At 35.4% G+C, this 16,144-nt stretch overlaps 1 protein-coding gene across 2 annotated transcripts; it reads right to left on the reverse strand.

The window, feature by feature from the left end:
* Positions 1 to 358: 358 nt before the first annotated feature.
* LOC7462865 (kinesin-like protein KIN-4A) lies at positions 359 to 11,552 on the reverse strand. Of its 2 annotated transcripts, none has more exons than XM_002302396.4 (26): positions 11,045 to 11,552; positions 9,298 to 9,444; positions 9,048 to 9,197; positions 8,207 to 8,460; positions 7,688 to 7,875; positions 7,487 to 7,611; positions 6,999 to 7,035; positions 6,789 to 6,880; positions 6,571 to 6,678; positions 6,297 to 6,410; positions 6,115 to 6,208; positions 5,812 to 5,924; positions 5,134 to 5,232; positions 4,934 to 5,041; positions 4,716 to 4,832; positions 4,532 to 4,612; positions 4,129 to 4,200; positions 3,652 to 3,745; positions 3,367 to 3,398; positions 3,181 to 3,278; positions 2,996 to 3,094; positions 2,634 to 2,855; positions 2,182 to 2,344; positions 1,431 to 1,601; positions 1,032 to 1,343; positions 359 to 704 (listed from the first exon to the last, which is right to left on the reverse strand). In XM_002302396.4, exons 1-25 carry the CDS (start codon positions 11,219 to 11,221, stop codon positions 1,131 to 1,133), a joined length of 3,168 nt encoding a protein of 1,055 aa, XP_002302432.3. In that variant the 5' UTR covers positions 11,222 to 11,552; the 3' UTR covers positions 359 to 704; positions 1,032 to 1,130. The 2 variants fall into 2 exon arrangements, with proteins under 2 accessions (XP_002302432.3, XP_024451432.2); XM_024595664.2 differs by having other exon boundaries at positions 359 to 924.
* Positions 11,553 to 16,144: the final 4,592 nt, after the last annotated feature.

Below are 16,144 nucleotides of genomic sequence, written 5' to 3' on the forward strand. Positions count from 1 at the left end.
TTCAAAACGAAAGAGATGGGTGTGCATAACCAAGCAAAGGGAAGTGAAAAAAATATGAGAAGGAAAGAAAGGAAAATCAATGACTGTCTACATGAATAGTGAGTGATAATTAAGGCGTTCTACTGATCTCAACAACAACAAGAGTAAGTGCGTGCAGTATGATCCCTCCTCTTTGGACACAACCACTCTTATTCTTTTAGATACAATCACTGCCAACAAGTAAAAGTACAAGAAATTCACTACAGTTTTTTTCTGTCGGGTGACTGAACGCTACAGCCTTCAATCCTTTCAACAGAATATTGAGATTATACAGAATAAACGTTGGAACACATTTAGCAAGAACTCACAATTACTAAAATAAATCAAAAAGACCTTTATTATACATTTCTGTGACTTCTGGAGAGAGATTTCTTCCCTTTAAAGAGTTGTTATTGACAGAATATCAAAACATTACTGACACCTGGAGCAAGATGTTCTCTTACCCATCATCTTGCAACTCACCCCACCATCACAGGTGTCAGCACTTGTAGTAAATATTTTGGTCAACAATCGGCCGCATCAATACTGCTTTACAAGATGCTCCGAATGGGGAGACCACAGGGAAAAAAAAAAAGGAAAAAAATAAATTCCAAGATTGCCTTTCAAAATCAACTCATCCACCACATTGCTATAAGCATATCTCTTCAACAGCCACTTCCAGCACGCTGCATGCAGTAAAAGGGCATATTCACTGTCCATAAAACTTGGCCTTGCTACCCTAAAGCTATCTTGTCATATTCTCAGGAACTAAATTGACCAACAAGGCCTATATTGTAATTTCAATCAGCTGTTGTTTTCCAATAAGAAATTTCCATATATCTAGCTACTACAAGTGAAAGGATGTTTTGAGCAAGAATACTTTCCCAAACAACGTCTTGAAATAGCCTGTTTAGAAGCATTCCAACTCTCATTTTATGATGCAAATTGCAATAATAGATTCAAGTAGTAGATTAAATGGATTGTTAAAAGGTGTCGTCACACAAAAGAATTACCTCCACGCATCTATAGGTTCTTTCTGTGCTGTGTGTTGGGACCAGGCTTATAGGTCAAAGATGAGTAACAGGAAGGAATAATCTGGTGACAACTGAACATCATACTTTACGTGGCAGAACCTGCAGGCGAGGCTTTGCCCTCATAACTGTTTCATCACTATGCCTGATCAGTTCTGACAGTCTCCATGGTTTCTGCCACTTCCATTTGAATTGTAAAAGCCACTGGTGATGACTTCTCTTCCACCTCCATAACTTCCCACCTTGTCCTACAACTGCTAATTTTCTCATTGATAACTGCCCAAGTGGAACCATCTACACTAACAATAAAACCCATTTTCTTAGTCAAGCAACAACACAGATCCATGCCTACAATGGAAGGAGGAGAAGAAGCAGACTAACCTTTCTAGTCTGATCAATGAATGCTGCTGTCTCTCTGACTGAACCATTAGCAATTCCTGGCGTATATTTTAGCTGTTTCTGTGCTGGCACAGACACTGGAGACAGTGGACCACTCATGTCATCATTCGAGTGTTTCAGTGAATTGTGGGAGTTCCTCTGTTCTTGTCCAGCCTGTAGAATTGAAGGCAGTCATAGTCTAAACTAAGAATGATAATAATATGTAACATGCACTTTTTTCAGTTCAAGGCTAAAGAAACCATGGCACGCTCACGAGTCATAATAGCTTCATAGATATATAGAAGAATACACAATCACAACAGCCCAAACTTCTACTCTTGTATTGGGATTCCCTCTCCTTGAATCCATATTTACTATTCTTTGTACAAATTTTTGTTCAAAACGAAATTAGAGATGGTTCTTAGAACTTTTTAGCTAAAGTATGAAGGGGCCAGCTTATAAGAAGTGCTTAGAAGATTCATGTTCTTGCAATCTTCATCATTCTAATCTTAAATCAAACAAAGGTAGATTTCAAAGCTCCAAACTTTTCCTACAAAGTCAATAAAATTAACAACCTCTAATATTACTGGACCATCATAAGATGTTAAACATATGATCCAGACCACTTCAATTTAACTTAGTTCTGTCTTGCCTTGAATCATGGATCTAACATGTTCAGTTTTATCTTCAGGAATTCTAAAAACTGTTATTTGACGCATGAGAAGAATAATTTTACAAAGTGACATAATCTTACAGAGGCTGCAGTAGCCAAAGCAACTGCAAGTGCATGCTCTCTCAATTTTAGCTCCTTCTCAAATTCTTTTCTTTGTGCTTCACTTTGTTGCAATAGACCTACAAGTTCTTTGAATTGTTCTTTCATTTCTTTCATTTCCATTTCCTTCTCCCATAGTTGACACCTGTTGAGAACACGCAACTAGGTAAGCATACATTTTACCAATCATTACAATTAAAGAACATTTAAACTTTCTCCAAATGATGGGAATTTAGATGAAGCATGTTTTGTGTTGAAGGTAGACAAGTTGAATGTTTGCATGCTGTGCATCCTATATGCTTGGAAATAAAATATAATAGACAGAAACTTGCTAGATTTAATACAATTTCCTTTTTTTTCTTTTATGGTGAAATAATTTCCTTTATTGGCCACCCGTGCTCTAACTTTAAACATCCATTGTTCAAAGCAAGCACCTTGCATCTCCCAGAGAATTAAACATATACTGGAGCAAATTCTTCGCATCTCCCATTGAACGAAGCTGATTCCAACGTCCACGGTTGGTAAATGCACGCTCTCGCTCTTCTGCTTCTGAAAGTTGTGAAGCCATTGCTACAAGTGAATTAGATGTTATGCTCAACATGTTTTCAAGGGATGATATTCTGGCCGTTCTCGCATTTGGTGACATAGAAGATGCCCTGAAAAGCAGGAAAGATATGTTAAGATATTATGATGTTGATTTGAAGTATTGCTATTTTACCTCCTTGATGCTGCCTAATTTATCAATCACTGGCAACGGGAAAAGAAGTAAAAACTAATTAAATTACATAGCTTATACCTAGCAAATCCATTCTTTCCTCGTGGAGGACTTAATCCTTTTGAAGCAAACTCATCTACTTGCTTCAACACCACCAACTCTTCTGCAAGTGCAGCTCGCCTGTAGATTGCAGTATAATCAAAACAAAACTACAATAGTATGTTATAAAACAGATGGAATTACCAAATATAGAATTAAGTTCATACACTTGGCTTTGCTTCTCATATTCAAAGCGAACTTCATGCACATTTACCATGACCTCTAGCTCATGATCAAGCCAACGTTGCAAGGATTTTTCATTGCTCTGGATATGCAAACTTAAATTGAATGAAAACGCATCATAAGAATAATTAGACAAACATAACTAGTAAAGAGGAAGTCAAGACAATCACCTGACCATTTGCTCCATTTCCATTGGAGATAGCTGCATGATGGTAATACTGTTAGTAATGTGATGTACAAAAAGAAACAACACTACATAAATACCCTATGTTTTCAATAATAAAATAGATCTACCAGCTGAAGAATTAACCATTGGCTGCATATGCCATGGTCGTAAAAGAAAATGTTCATTTTGAATACCTAACCTTATATTGTAGAAGCTAGTGTTTAACAGAAACAATGGGGTTCAAGATCACAAGCCTCGGGGACAATATATTTAAAATTAACAAGCATACCTGAGCTGTCTCGTGCAGAAGATTTTCGAGCTTCAAGCAGCTCTTTTAACCTTTTGGTGGCCATTGCAGCCTCTTCTGTCTTTCTTTGAAGAACCTGAAGTAAAGAAGATTGTTATGATACAAATTATTTATATTACACCTAATTTAGAGACAGTTACAAGAAACCAATGATTGTGCATGCAGTTGCTTTCACTTATACTAACAGCAACAACAAGCAGTGCTAGTGACAACCAAAAGAACTGAAACATTTATCCAAGCAGCGATGCCTTTGGAAAGGCAGAAAATATACCAAATACCAGTGATATAATCCAGAGTCAAGAATTTGTCATACAGAACAATATGATCCATTACAAAAAGCATAACCAACAGATGGGGATGGGAAGTTGGAACTTTATAGAATTAAAGTTTGTCTCCACATAATACATTAAGCTCTTTGAAGTTCATGGTGAATTAAATAATAATGTTGCTTGAGCTCACCATTTTCTGGCGCTGGTTTATAGCTTGTAGCTTATGCCTTTCATATTCATTTCTTCTACCTTCCTTCCGTAACTACACAAGCAAACTCACTATCATAAGAGGGGGATAAGGAGATGAACAGTATTATCAATTAATAAAACAGCAAACATCAAACAAGAGTTTGCATCTATTAAAGTATTTCTGATGGTCAAACAAAGTTTATCCTGGCATCATAGTTTCATAAGAAGCTTCAATCTCGTATACAAATGAGAAGATTTTATGAGTTGCAATGAAATCCAATTCTTACCAAATTTATTTCCTTTTTGCATCACATCCCACAAGTAGTCATAACTCAATAGAAAGCACAGAAGAATAGGTGTAATAGAGATTTTAAGATACTTGAGCAGAACAAAAAGGGAAGTACCTGCAGCAGTTCCTTTTCTCGAGAGGCCTTCCACTGTCGAAATTGCTCAGCCTCTTGTTTGATCCTATGTTGCAACTGAACCTGTATTCTCAAAAGAGAAGGAAATAAAAGAAATGTTTGCAACGTAAAGTAGAAATAGACTGTAAAAAACTAAAAATATGTGCAATCTTGCAAGATAATTCACCTTTTGTGCCTTCATAGATTGAATTTCATCTTGTAACCGCTTTGCTGCTTCATCACTTTTTTGTTTTTGCTTCAAAAGCTGAACTTGGTTCTCTTCTTTCTTCTTAAGATCCAGAATCTGGCAGCATTGATGGTAAAGTTTGTTTAACTTTTAACATTGTTATGAGTCTCTTTCCTCAGAAAGAAAATTAAATGGAATTTGTAATATAACATTATCACCTGTGCCTCGAGAGTTTTTAATTTCTGGGCATGGATATCTTGCAATTTTTGCCCATCAGAACCAGCAGAAAGATTTTCAATTTCAGCCAGCAGACGGTCCCTCTCTTGCTGAAGTCAAAAGAAAAAATGGAAAATAATGGACAAATCACTCTCTTACTCTTAAAGAATAAGCTATAGAAATTTGTTGAGTTATTTTCAACCTGCACGGCTCTTTTTTCATCCTCTAATTCCATGATTTTCTTGCCAAAGTGCTGCTTGAGAGCTGCAGTGTCAACCCCTCCAAAAAGTTTCATCTCTGACTGCTCAGATTAAAGAAAAACATCATATACAAGATCAAGTTACTTATATTATTCAAAGATTTCAGTTAGCAGATGCATTATAAGCAAAATATGAAGCAGATTACTTAAAAGATACACTTATGAATAACGATGTCTCTATCTCTGAATGGAGTGCTTTAATGGAAAGAAATGGGCAAAATGAGAAACAGATCACTGAACAGTTACATTTATGAATAACGATGGCTATATTTCTAAATGGAGTATTTTAATAGAAACAAAAACTGCCAATTTGAATATGTATTTCAGAAACCATAATTTATAAATTTGAAAATGCACAAGTACAATTTTCCAGCTTCAGAGACTTCTGGTTCTACTTGATTCAGTCAAAATCACCTTATACGATTCCCCTCAGTTTTTTTTTTTTAATTTTTTTTTTAGTAAACTTAACAAATGCTTAAAATTTGTTAGTAAATTTTCAGTCATGTCCTGTAAAAATATGCAGAAAAACACATCCAGCAGTATGATTGTAGAATATTGTATGGGAAATGCATGATCCAGAAATTATATGCATTACCACTATTATACACATAAAAGACCCACCTCTTTCTCCTCCAAACGTCTGTTCAGTTCATGCAATTCTTTGTCCATTGTATTCTGCAAAAGTGTGTGCTCCCACTCTTTCGCTACTTCTTCATCAATATCCCTGGAGTCACCTGCTTAAAGTTGGAGTTATTAATACCGTTAACACTGCTACAACTGAAACAAACCTTCTGTTTATTTACTAAAATAAGAGAAGAAAGGGATGTGGAAAAAAAGGAGGATAAAAAGGCTGTGAAAGAATTGCCACAACTGGAAAAAATAAAGGAAATCCAAGATAGCAACTGATGATCTAGTGGAGCTCACCAGAAATAGTTTCACCCATTTGATAATCTGGAGACTCTATACTATGCAAGCTCCTTTTGAGCCCATCAGTTTTCACAGAACAGATACTGCCATCCTGAAAGATGAAGCTCTATATTCATGCTGTGTATTTATGAAAGGCGAGAAAAATCATTCCATTCCAAAAAGGAGTATCTGTCACGTACTTGAGCGTCTGTTTCACGCTGCTCCACAGCAGTGCATCTGCTGCGGTAATCATGAAGTTCGCGACAAAGGTCCTCATTGGCAGCTTCAAGCCAAGCAATCCTTTCCTTAAGAACCTACATGAATGGTTATTAGGAAACTTACACAAAACTCTTGCAGAGTAGATTGTGTACAAAGAAAGGACCAACCAATGCTCTCCTTAGCACATAAACGATACATAAGTTTATTCTTGTGATTGACAGAACATCTCAGGTATACGTTTGCATAATCTAATACCTGAACTTCATCGGAAGAGCATCCTCCTCGGGCAAAAAGTTCCGCCTGCAAATACTCAAGTTGTTGGCGCATCTTTAGCATCTCACTGGACATTGGGTCTCTGTTAACCTATCAACACACGAAGACAAAAAAGTTTCATTCATGATGCTTCATGAAAGCATTCAATCTTTATCTACACATGGAAAAGAAATAGGAAAGAGTTATTCTGAAAAGCTTACAACAGGCTTGTTTTGGATGTTGCGGGCACGATTTGCATACTTTAAGGTGTTGAGGGTTTCCTCAGCATTGATATCAGCTGGACTAATGCAGGCTATAAAAGGCAACCACTTAGATGTTTGGGAAACATTAAAAAAAAACAACGCAATGGATAACAAGTAACAAGGATTTGAAGGGAAATAGAACAGAGGAATTAGGTTTTGGGAGGGTACCTATCATAACAGTTCTGCTGTTACCACCAAGGGAGTCCTGTCAAAATATACAACTCTAAGTTACATCACTATAGGAAGCATCGGAGTAAAAGGAAAAACTAGAAGGCACGAAGACCATTCTTAACCATCTCATACACCATAAAGGTGGTGTGCTCATCTTCCTAATGGCTTATAATTAGTACCAGTCCATATGTCTGACCGATTTTGAATTGACTAAATTACAGGAAAAAGGCTAGTGTATTGTGTCTGAGAGTCAGAGATGAAAAACAAGCTTGATGGTGTCCAACGTTCAACAAATCCAGGTGCATATTTCGAATGTCTTTTTCAATTAGTTAATTATTTATCATTCAAATCAGTCAATCAAATGCTATATGCATCGCATTCAGTGGCTGGCAGGACAATTAACCATATGAAAGAATTCGCTTGACTATTTTCACATAGGAATCCTTGTTAAAAGCTCCCATTCTTCACTCTCAAGTGTGTAATACCTGCAGAAGCCGAGTCAATTTACTGTCCCGATAGGGCACATGAACACCTTCTTTTCGCCTTTTATCATCACCAAGTGCACTGATAACGTTACCAAGTGCAAGAAGGCCCTTATTGATATGAACTCCTGTGTAAAAAAATAAAGCTGTTATATACCTTACAACAAAATTCACATACATTAAGTCACAAGCAATTCCACCAACCTTCCTTAAAACGCATGCCATCTGAACCAGTCCTCTTCGCACGCTCAGATCCAGCAAGATCTACTAAATGCAACTTTGCACATAGATACTCTTCATTCATACTGTCATTTGGATTGCTATCACCAGGGAAAACTGGATTGAGCTTACGCATTTGCTCTAGGGTGATGGTAAAGATGGCATGTGAACGACTAGATAAACAAAAAAAAAAAAAAATCATGTGTCACTAAAGCTAGTGGTATCTACTTCAGCTTCAAAAGTAAGAATTTACTTGCAAAGTCTTCAAACCAGGTGATAAAACATAATTAAAAACTGGAAAGTTTATAAGCTCATGCATATGGTAGTCAACAACAATACTCAACTCTATTATGCATCTCTATCTGAACAGATCATCATCACGAGTCTTTCCATAAGTTGTAGTTAGCTAAGCCATCAGCATGTAATGTATTATAGAAAGCAAATGGTACTTTGATGAAGGGAAATCAATACCTAGAGATACTGATAGTAAGATCAGTACTATACCTCGATTGATTGTTCATATTTGTGCTTCCTGTTGCCCTGCTCAAAGATCCTTGTTCTAGGCAAGTGGCCATTTCTTTAAATGAACTAACACTCACTTCTGTAGATCCTGCCAGTGTTATAACACCATTTGATGTTTCACGAATTTGTATTGGTGGTTTTCCTGGGAGATTTACTTTCCCTCCGTGCCCATTTGCAGTATCTGATTTGTTCAAAGTGGTGGGATCCAGCAAATCTCGCACTTCTTCTTTCAGAATCTTTCACATCAAAATCTCACAATTAGATACCCACCACACAATTCCAACATTTGTTAAGAAGCATACACATACTAGAAACTAGTGGTAGAAAGATATTTTCAAAACTACTGCAGGAGTATACATATAACTCACACAGCACTTCCAATCAAAAGTTACTGGATTTAGATAAACAATTTGGCATTAATATCTCATTATCTTCAGTTAAATCACTAACAGATGAGGGAGCAGTCTAATCATTCAACATAATGTTTAGAACTAGACCAGGTTTCTACAAATATATACAAGCAGTTTTTTTAATGGACATTCTATCAACATAAACTGCAAAAGCAAATTATTAGATGATGTGGATTCAGCAACTTATCTTTCTACAAGCCAGAAATATGATATGCAATTGATTTTTGAATCGAACATGATATTTAGAGTAAAATGCTATAGCTTAAAGATAGTCAGTGAGTGAGTGAGTGAGTGAGTGTGAGAGAGAGAGGAAAAGGAAGGGGGAGAGAGAGAGAGAGTTAAAAGAGAGCTAATTGATGACAAACCCGTAGAGTTAAGAGTGGCAGATGGAGAAAAGAAATGCTTCAACGAACCTCAATGAAAGAAACATGCAATTGGAATTCAATTTGATGCTTTAAAGTTTCAATCTTGCTGAATAGAACATTCATGACTTGAGGAATTATTCCCATTTGGCAACCATCTTTGAAGCCTGTGCCCATTGTATATGTCTTCCCAGATCCCGTCTACAACAGATTGAAAAGTAAATACAAGAAAAGAAATCAACATTTCCACGAACAATTTTGTTCCACTTGAGCAGATTTTCCATGGAAAATAAAGCTTTACCTGACCATAAGCAAGAACAGTCGCATTATATCCTTGGAATAAACCATCAACTAATGGGCCAATACATTCTCCAAACATAGCAGACGAAGGAGTGCCACTGCTCCCATAAACATGATCAAAAGTAAATGCATGTGTGCCTATTTGTACCTGAGACATCCTCACGATCAAAATACAATGTCAGAAAAAAATAATAAACACAATCAGATACCAAAGATATTTAGTATTTTGTGGTGTCCAGAAAGCAGAGCTTAAAGAAACTTTAAAAGTTCTGTAACTATATCACGCAAATGCATCTGCAATGTCACATGGAGAAAAGGAGTGAAAGGAAAATGGCACCTACATTATCCATTAAATAGCAGATGATAAACAACACAAAAAATGAATGCAATTCTGATGTCTTTATATTTCCTCATCATTGAAGGTAATAAAAATGTCAACTTGAACTGCAAATAGAAAGTGCAACTTTGAACATGAGCTTGAGACAAGTCTGCATGGCAGGTATAGCACTGGTTGACAGATTTTGACCAGTCCTTAAGGAAATCCAATTTGGATTTCCAAACTGAAAAGAAAAGGAACAGTAACTTTTCATGATCCCTTGATGATAGAGAAGCTTTGTCCAGGTCTTACACTAGAATTACATGACAACACTATAAGTTGATTGAAAAGAAGACACACCTTATTCAGATTGAGAAATAACCAACAAGAAAAAGAAAAAAGATTGACTAACGAAGCAAGCAGGCCACCTTATCACTATCATCACCATTGTATAAAAACCAAAGAAAAACTAAGCTAAACAGAAATTCCTTAGCAGTTAATATCTTTCGCAATAAACTTAACCTCGCAACTTTCAATCAGTTTAAAGGTTATTTATGAGTGTGGTAGGATTGCTTTTCAAAGTGATTTCGGAAAATCATCAAAATAATATTTTTTTTATTTTTAAAAATTCATTTTGACAATACCACATCCAAAAACACTAAAAAAAATTAATTTGAAGGAAAAAAATCAAAATTTGACGAAATGCATGCTGAAACTCACTCCCAAACGGTGCCTAGTCAATCCGATTTTGTTAAAAATTCTAAGTAGTTACTGTCTTTCACCATAAACTCAACTTCACAACTGTCAGTCTGTTTAGTCAATCCGATTTTTCATACAATTCCTTTGCAATTAATGTCTATCACAATCTCAACCTCAGAAATGTCAGCCCTTTTAGTCAATCTGATTTCGTATAAAACTCAATTCTATATATGTATGTATACTAGATTCTACAAGAATATCCCAAAAAGGCAAACACAAAACAAGGCTCAAGCCATTCCAAAATTGGAATGTTAACGGGACATTTTGTACCAGAATTTAAGATAATCATAAAAGATTTTACTCAATCGAACACAATTCCCCAATCATGAAAATGCCAGACAATGACTTACTTCAGATCCCAACTCAGATTATGATAGCTAAGAGTAGCTTAGCACACTGTTCCAAGTCGAACATGCAATACTTCCAGATTTCCAAATTTTAGAAGAAGAAAAGTAGTAAAGCATAACAATAATCCTAAACAGTAAACTTCTTCCATTGCCAATAAACATCCACTAAGATCCAGATCTCGAAACTCTAAGAATTTTTAAAGAAAAAGGCACCCTCCCCATTAGACTCACCAAAACTAGCCTTGATTGTCTCTTCTTTTTTACTTTTTAGTTTTTGTTACTCACTCACCCTTCCGCACATTGTGTAATAGTGGAATTGTACGAACCTGAGGCTTTCCAGAGACAACAGTGACGCAATCTTTACAGCCTTGAGCTCGCTCATCGGCGATGAGCGGTCTTATATGAAGAGCAACTTTAACACAGCAATTCTCTCCTCCGTTAGAAGCAGGAGAAGGAGAAGGAGAAGGAGAAGGAGAAGAAGAAGGAGAAGAAGGAGCTTCCATTGAGAAATTAGAAAGAAACAAAAAGAAGAAAAGGAAGTCACAGATTTTATTCTTTTTAGCTAGAGGAGAAAATTTACAAAGGTTATTGTGTATGTGAAAAGATCAAAGAAAAACAGTTCTCATTGTCTGAGAAATTGGAGAATTTTATGACAAGAAGGTGATACAACAACTACAACAGTAAATAGTTGTAGGCGGTTGATAGAAAGAAGAAGCTGGTGGAGTTGAGACTTGAGAGTACTGTGTACAATAGATAGCTTAGTTTGGCTTGGTTACAAAGAGAGTGAGAGAGAGAGAAGGGGTAGTTGGGGAATTAGCAGCAAAACGGTGGCAGATTAGAAGCGGTGGGATGGTAGCCGGTCCTCTTTTGCTAGGGCCGCATTACTAAACAAACACGCCGAAATAGTCTATTTAATATCATAATACATATGTTTTTAAAAATATTTTTTTATTTAAAAATAAAAAATATTTTCAATATTAATACATTAAAATTATTACAAAACATTAAAAAATATTAATTTAATATTTTTAAAAATAAAATATAATTTTAAAACGCATATAAAAACAAAACTACTCAACTCCCAAACTCCAACCACTACCATTTTCCTTAGCCTTCACAAACTCCCACGCCCCCACTAGCCCTTACGGTTGCTTTGGTAAATCTGTCATGACGCTCTTTCCTATTTTGCCCTCTAAAGCCAACTTCTCTCTCTCTCACACCTCTCTTTCATGTTCTTGTCCTCTCCGTTTCTCCTTTCGCTATTACCGCTTTACCCCTCTTGGATTCTCTCTCCATTTCTTCAAAGTTTTTCCTTTTCCCTTTTTGTTTTTCAGGGGAATTCGCAAACCAATTCTTAAAAAGGAAAACAAATTACAGAACCAGTTTTCAGACAATTTTTAGAAGCAGTTTTGGAACGCGCGAGAACAGAATTTCTTAAAAATTTAATTTTTTTTTTGCTATTCTTATGCTAATATTAAAAATAAAAAAAATCATTTTAGTATATTAAAAAAAACAATTGTATTACACTTTTTAAACACGTTAAATATACACACCCTCTGTATGGTTCACCTTCGAATTGGAGCTTTTTTTAATGGAAAGGGTTCTTTCGTGCTATCGGAGAGGGGCCTCCAAATTCTCTATGTTTGATGAGAATCTTTGGATTCTGGACATAGTGAGTGATCTCCCCCCCTTGAGCGTTTGCCCATGAGCGTTTACCAAAATATATATAAAAAAGGAGTATTTATTTTCTTTTTGAGGCCAAGTTAGCAAGTGTATGTTGGTAACAAGAATAACAGCGCGTATAACGATGTTTGTGATTCATGATTGTCCCCGAAAATATGGTAGAAAAAAGGGAGAACACAGCACACAACCCACGTGATGTCGAATCATATTACCACCGTGGAGAGTTGTTTTTAAGACGAGGTCCTGGACGCCGGACGGTATGTTTTGCATACGGAGGAAGGCACCATTTTGTGCTTCTTTTTCACTCTATATTACTTTTCTAAGGATCAGTTTCGGTTTATCTTGCTAGTTAGCGATGGACATTGATGAGCCAACTACTTATAAAATCTTACTTTATGGTATAATTTGTTGTTTGTGGTGTACGGTGATGGTGGTTGTGGCGGAGGTAGAGAAGCTCATTCAGTTTGTTATTACAGTTAAAATTGTATTTGAGTATATTTTAAAAATATATTTAGCTTGAAAAATATTATATTAATTATTTTTAATGTTTTTTATATGTTTTGATATATTAATGTAAAAAAAACCTGAAAAAATAATTTTAATATATTTTTAAACAAATTAACTTTTAAAAAATAGCTAGAAATAAAAACTACTCCACTGCCACATAAACACAAATAAGGAGTCGCAGTGGTAGACTAGTCAATAGCAGTAGTAGTAAATGGGAGGGGACATGAGAGGGAGACCCTCGTATTAGACATAGCGAGCTGCTGGTCTCCCAAACCTCCCAGTGTACTCTATAGGGCTCATGGTTGGTTTCCAAATTTGTTTTATGATTATGAAATAATATTATTTTAGTTTTTTAAATAAAATTATGTTACTGTGGAAATTTTTAAAAAAAATATAAGTTTTTTTTGGCTATATCTTATCAATTAAATCTATTGATTTTGATCAATTTTTTTTAAAAAAAATCACCATTTAATATTTACTTAAATTTAAATTTGTTTTCATGAATTATTAAAGTTCTTTTTATAAGGTTATCACACCCTCAAATAAATATTTTGAAATTTGATTTGTGCTCAATTTTATGAGTATATATTTTTTTTATTGTATAATTAATTAAAAACCAATTAAAAAAAACCAAAATTTTAATCCTGGTGGAAACCATTACTTAAATAGTGGATTTGGCGAGTTAAATCGCAGAATTCAGATCGATCCAATATGTTGACGTCTTGATATTAAAAAAAATCACCTTGATTTTTTCCTATCAAGCTTTTTACCGATCATCAAAGTTACATCTAAGCCAACTAAATTAATTAGATCATATCAGAAACTCCTACACAGCTTGATATTAAACTCGAGTTAGGTAAATAGTTGGATTGAGAAGTTGAAAGTTAAACTATTAAACCGAGTTTATTAACAATGCAAAATCGGTTTAATAACAATGCAAAATAATTTGTTATGTCCTAAATATTTTTTTATATTTATTTTTGTACTTAAATTGCATGGCATCGCAACCTTATAGATAATGTTTGATGTTTATGGTAACAGTTGCTTTTAAAAATATTTATTGTTTTGATACACATGAAAATAATATATTTTTTAATTTTTTAAAATTTATTTTTGATATAACTATATGAAAACAATATAAAAATATAAAAATAATTTTTTTAAAAGCACCACCATGTTAGAAAAACAAACACACCCATACGTAAACTAGTTATCAACTATACTCTTTAGATTTTATTTTAGGGATCTTTTGGGTTAGCCGTTGAGCTATCATTTTATTATATTTTAAAAATAAATTTATTTTATATTTTTGAATTATTTTAATGTATTAATATTAAAATAATTTTTGTAAAATAAAATATTATTTTGGTAAACAGGAATCGACCCTACTCCTTTCACACTGTGGTCGGTATTTGTTACTGGTCCCATGTTTCGAGAGATGTTATGGCAGTTGATTAATTTTGGAATTTTGCAAATTTACATGATCATCCATCCTTCTTACGTGGGCACTCTCTAACATGCCAGACCAGCTCTTCTTTTCCATGTCAAATCAACACCCCCAGCAATAACATTTTCTTACAGTCACCTCCATTCCGGTTAGCTACGCCTTTTATTGACTGAAGTCTTTTTTCTTAGGATTGATTTTTTACTCTTTTCCTTTTTTATTTTTCGTTACTGATCATCTCCAGAAGAAAGACAGTGAATTAATTGGGAGATTGATGGGTTCTTCTCACCATATCATAGAGCGTGCGCTTAACCCTTTCATGGGGGTCAAGCCTGAACCATCACATTTTATTTTCCTTTCTCGTGCAGTAACTAGCAAGAACTAACAGCACCAATTCTTGAAAAGAAAAAAAACAAAAACATCAAGATCTTGACAGATATTTCTCATCTAAAAGGGGAATAAGGACGTAAAAATAATTAAATGAGACCTTTTTCTTCTTCTTTTTTTGGCTTTGATGCATTTCTATCCATGTGTGGTAGACTGCAAGTTAAGAAAACTCGTGTGTAGACATCAATTTCTCTCTGCAGTTCTTGTCTTGGCTGCTTTATTCACAAGGAAGAAACACGGTGAAATCGAGACGAAGAAAAGCTGATGCAAAGATCCTAACCCTAAGTTTCTCTTTCCCAACCTAACTCTCCATTCATTGAATTTTTCCCCATCTCTGACCGTTGGCTATGCAGACCAGACAACAACTACATAGTAAAAGGACCCACTTGACTGGATTAAGTTTGTCGTGGCAATTCAGTTGGTGTTTAGCAATACTAACTAAGTTACTTTTAATCTCCCACGATTAAGCCGACCTGGAAAGAGTTTGAACCCTAAAGCAATGAATGATGACTCTTTGACTACAACGTAGATGGAACCGGCTCCTTATTCTGTTGTTTTCTGTATTCTGCATGGATTCCCAGTTGTTTGGTCCCTGGCGAGACATGTCTGGAGCCAATGTAGTGGCGCGTGATCCGTATTGAGAGTACAGAGAGGCAATCTTGACCTGATATGTGGTACGGTCTTGCTAATCATCCAGTCCAGCAATTTCATCGCATTAGAAATCTTCACTCACTATGTACTGCATAGAGACACCAAAATCTTGTTCCCCAACTTGAAGGTAGGTAGGATATCTCATATGTTGACCAGCAATGGCGTGCAGGGACCGAAATCTTACTCTTGTTTTTTTCCTCACCTCTATATGGCTGGCATGATACAAGTAGAAGAATGTCATGATAAATTAAATCGTGGCAAGGTCCCTCTTATATATACTCGTAGATTTAGATAATCTTTTATCCTGACAAATCATGTAAGCCAACATGCTTCCATAACGCAAATTTCCTTCCCTTCTCTTGTCCACGAACATGTGTATATAATAATTAAAGTGGATAATCAACTTTCGGCCATAAAAACACCTTTAAATTAGAGTGTTAACCCAACACATAATTCTCATCAGGCCATGAGGGAATTAAGCCGAATGATTGGATGAGTTGGGGTCGTATTCTATCCAATTTTGCAGTAGCTTTTCCTCTTGGATTTCAGAGAGGAATAGCTACTTGTGCAGCAAGCTGTGATCTCTTTATTCCCACCCCTCCATCCCCCGCCTCTCTCTTTTTCCTTCTTCTGCATTCTACCCCATGTGGAACTTCGCATCACATGCTCTCAGCTCCTTTAATTTCATCACAGCATTATATTCCTAGTTCTTTCTTTTTATCCAAGCTCCACCAGCTTTCTGCCCCCTTTCTTT

This window comes from Populus trichocarpa, chromosome 2 (genome assembly GCF_000002775.5).
Source record: "Populus trichocarpa isolate Nisqually-1 chromosome 2, P.trichocarpa_v4.1, whole genome shotgun sequence".
Lineage (NCBI taxonomy): Eukaryota > Viridiplantae > Streptophyta > Magnoliopsida > Malpighiales > Salicaceae > Populus > Populus trichocarpa.

Bases quoted from the DNA above. Each gene is read 5' to 3' on its own strand.
- LOC7462865 (XM_002302396.4), bottom strand. From the start codon at position 11,221: ATGGAAGCTCCTTCTTCTCCTTCTTCTTCTCCTTCTCCTTCTCCTTCT. The intron at 8,461-9,047 runs GTTCGTTGAAGC...TTGATGTGAAAG, and splicing joins TGCATGTTTCTTTCATTGAG to ATTCTGAAAGAAGAAGTGCG. The intron at 3,399-3,651 runs GTATGCTTGTTA...ACCATCATGCAG, and splicing joins TTCTGCACGAGACAGCTCAG to CTATCTCCAATGGAAATGGA.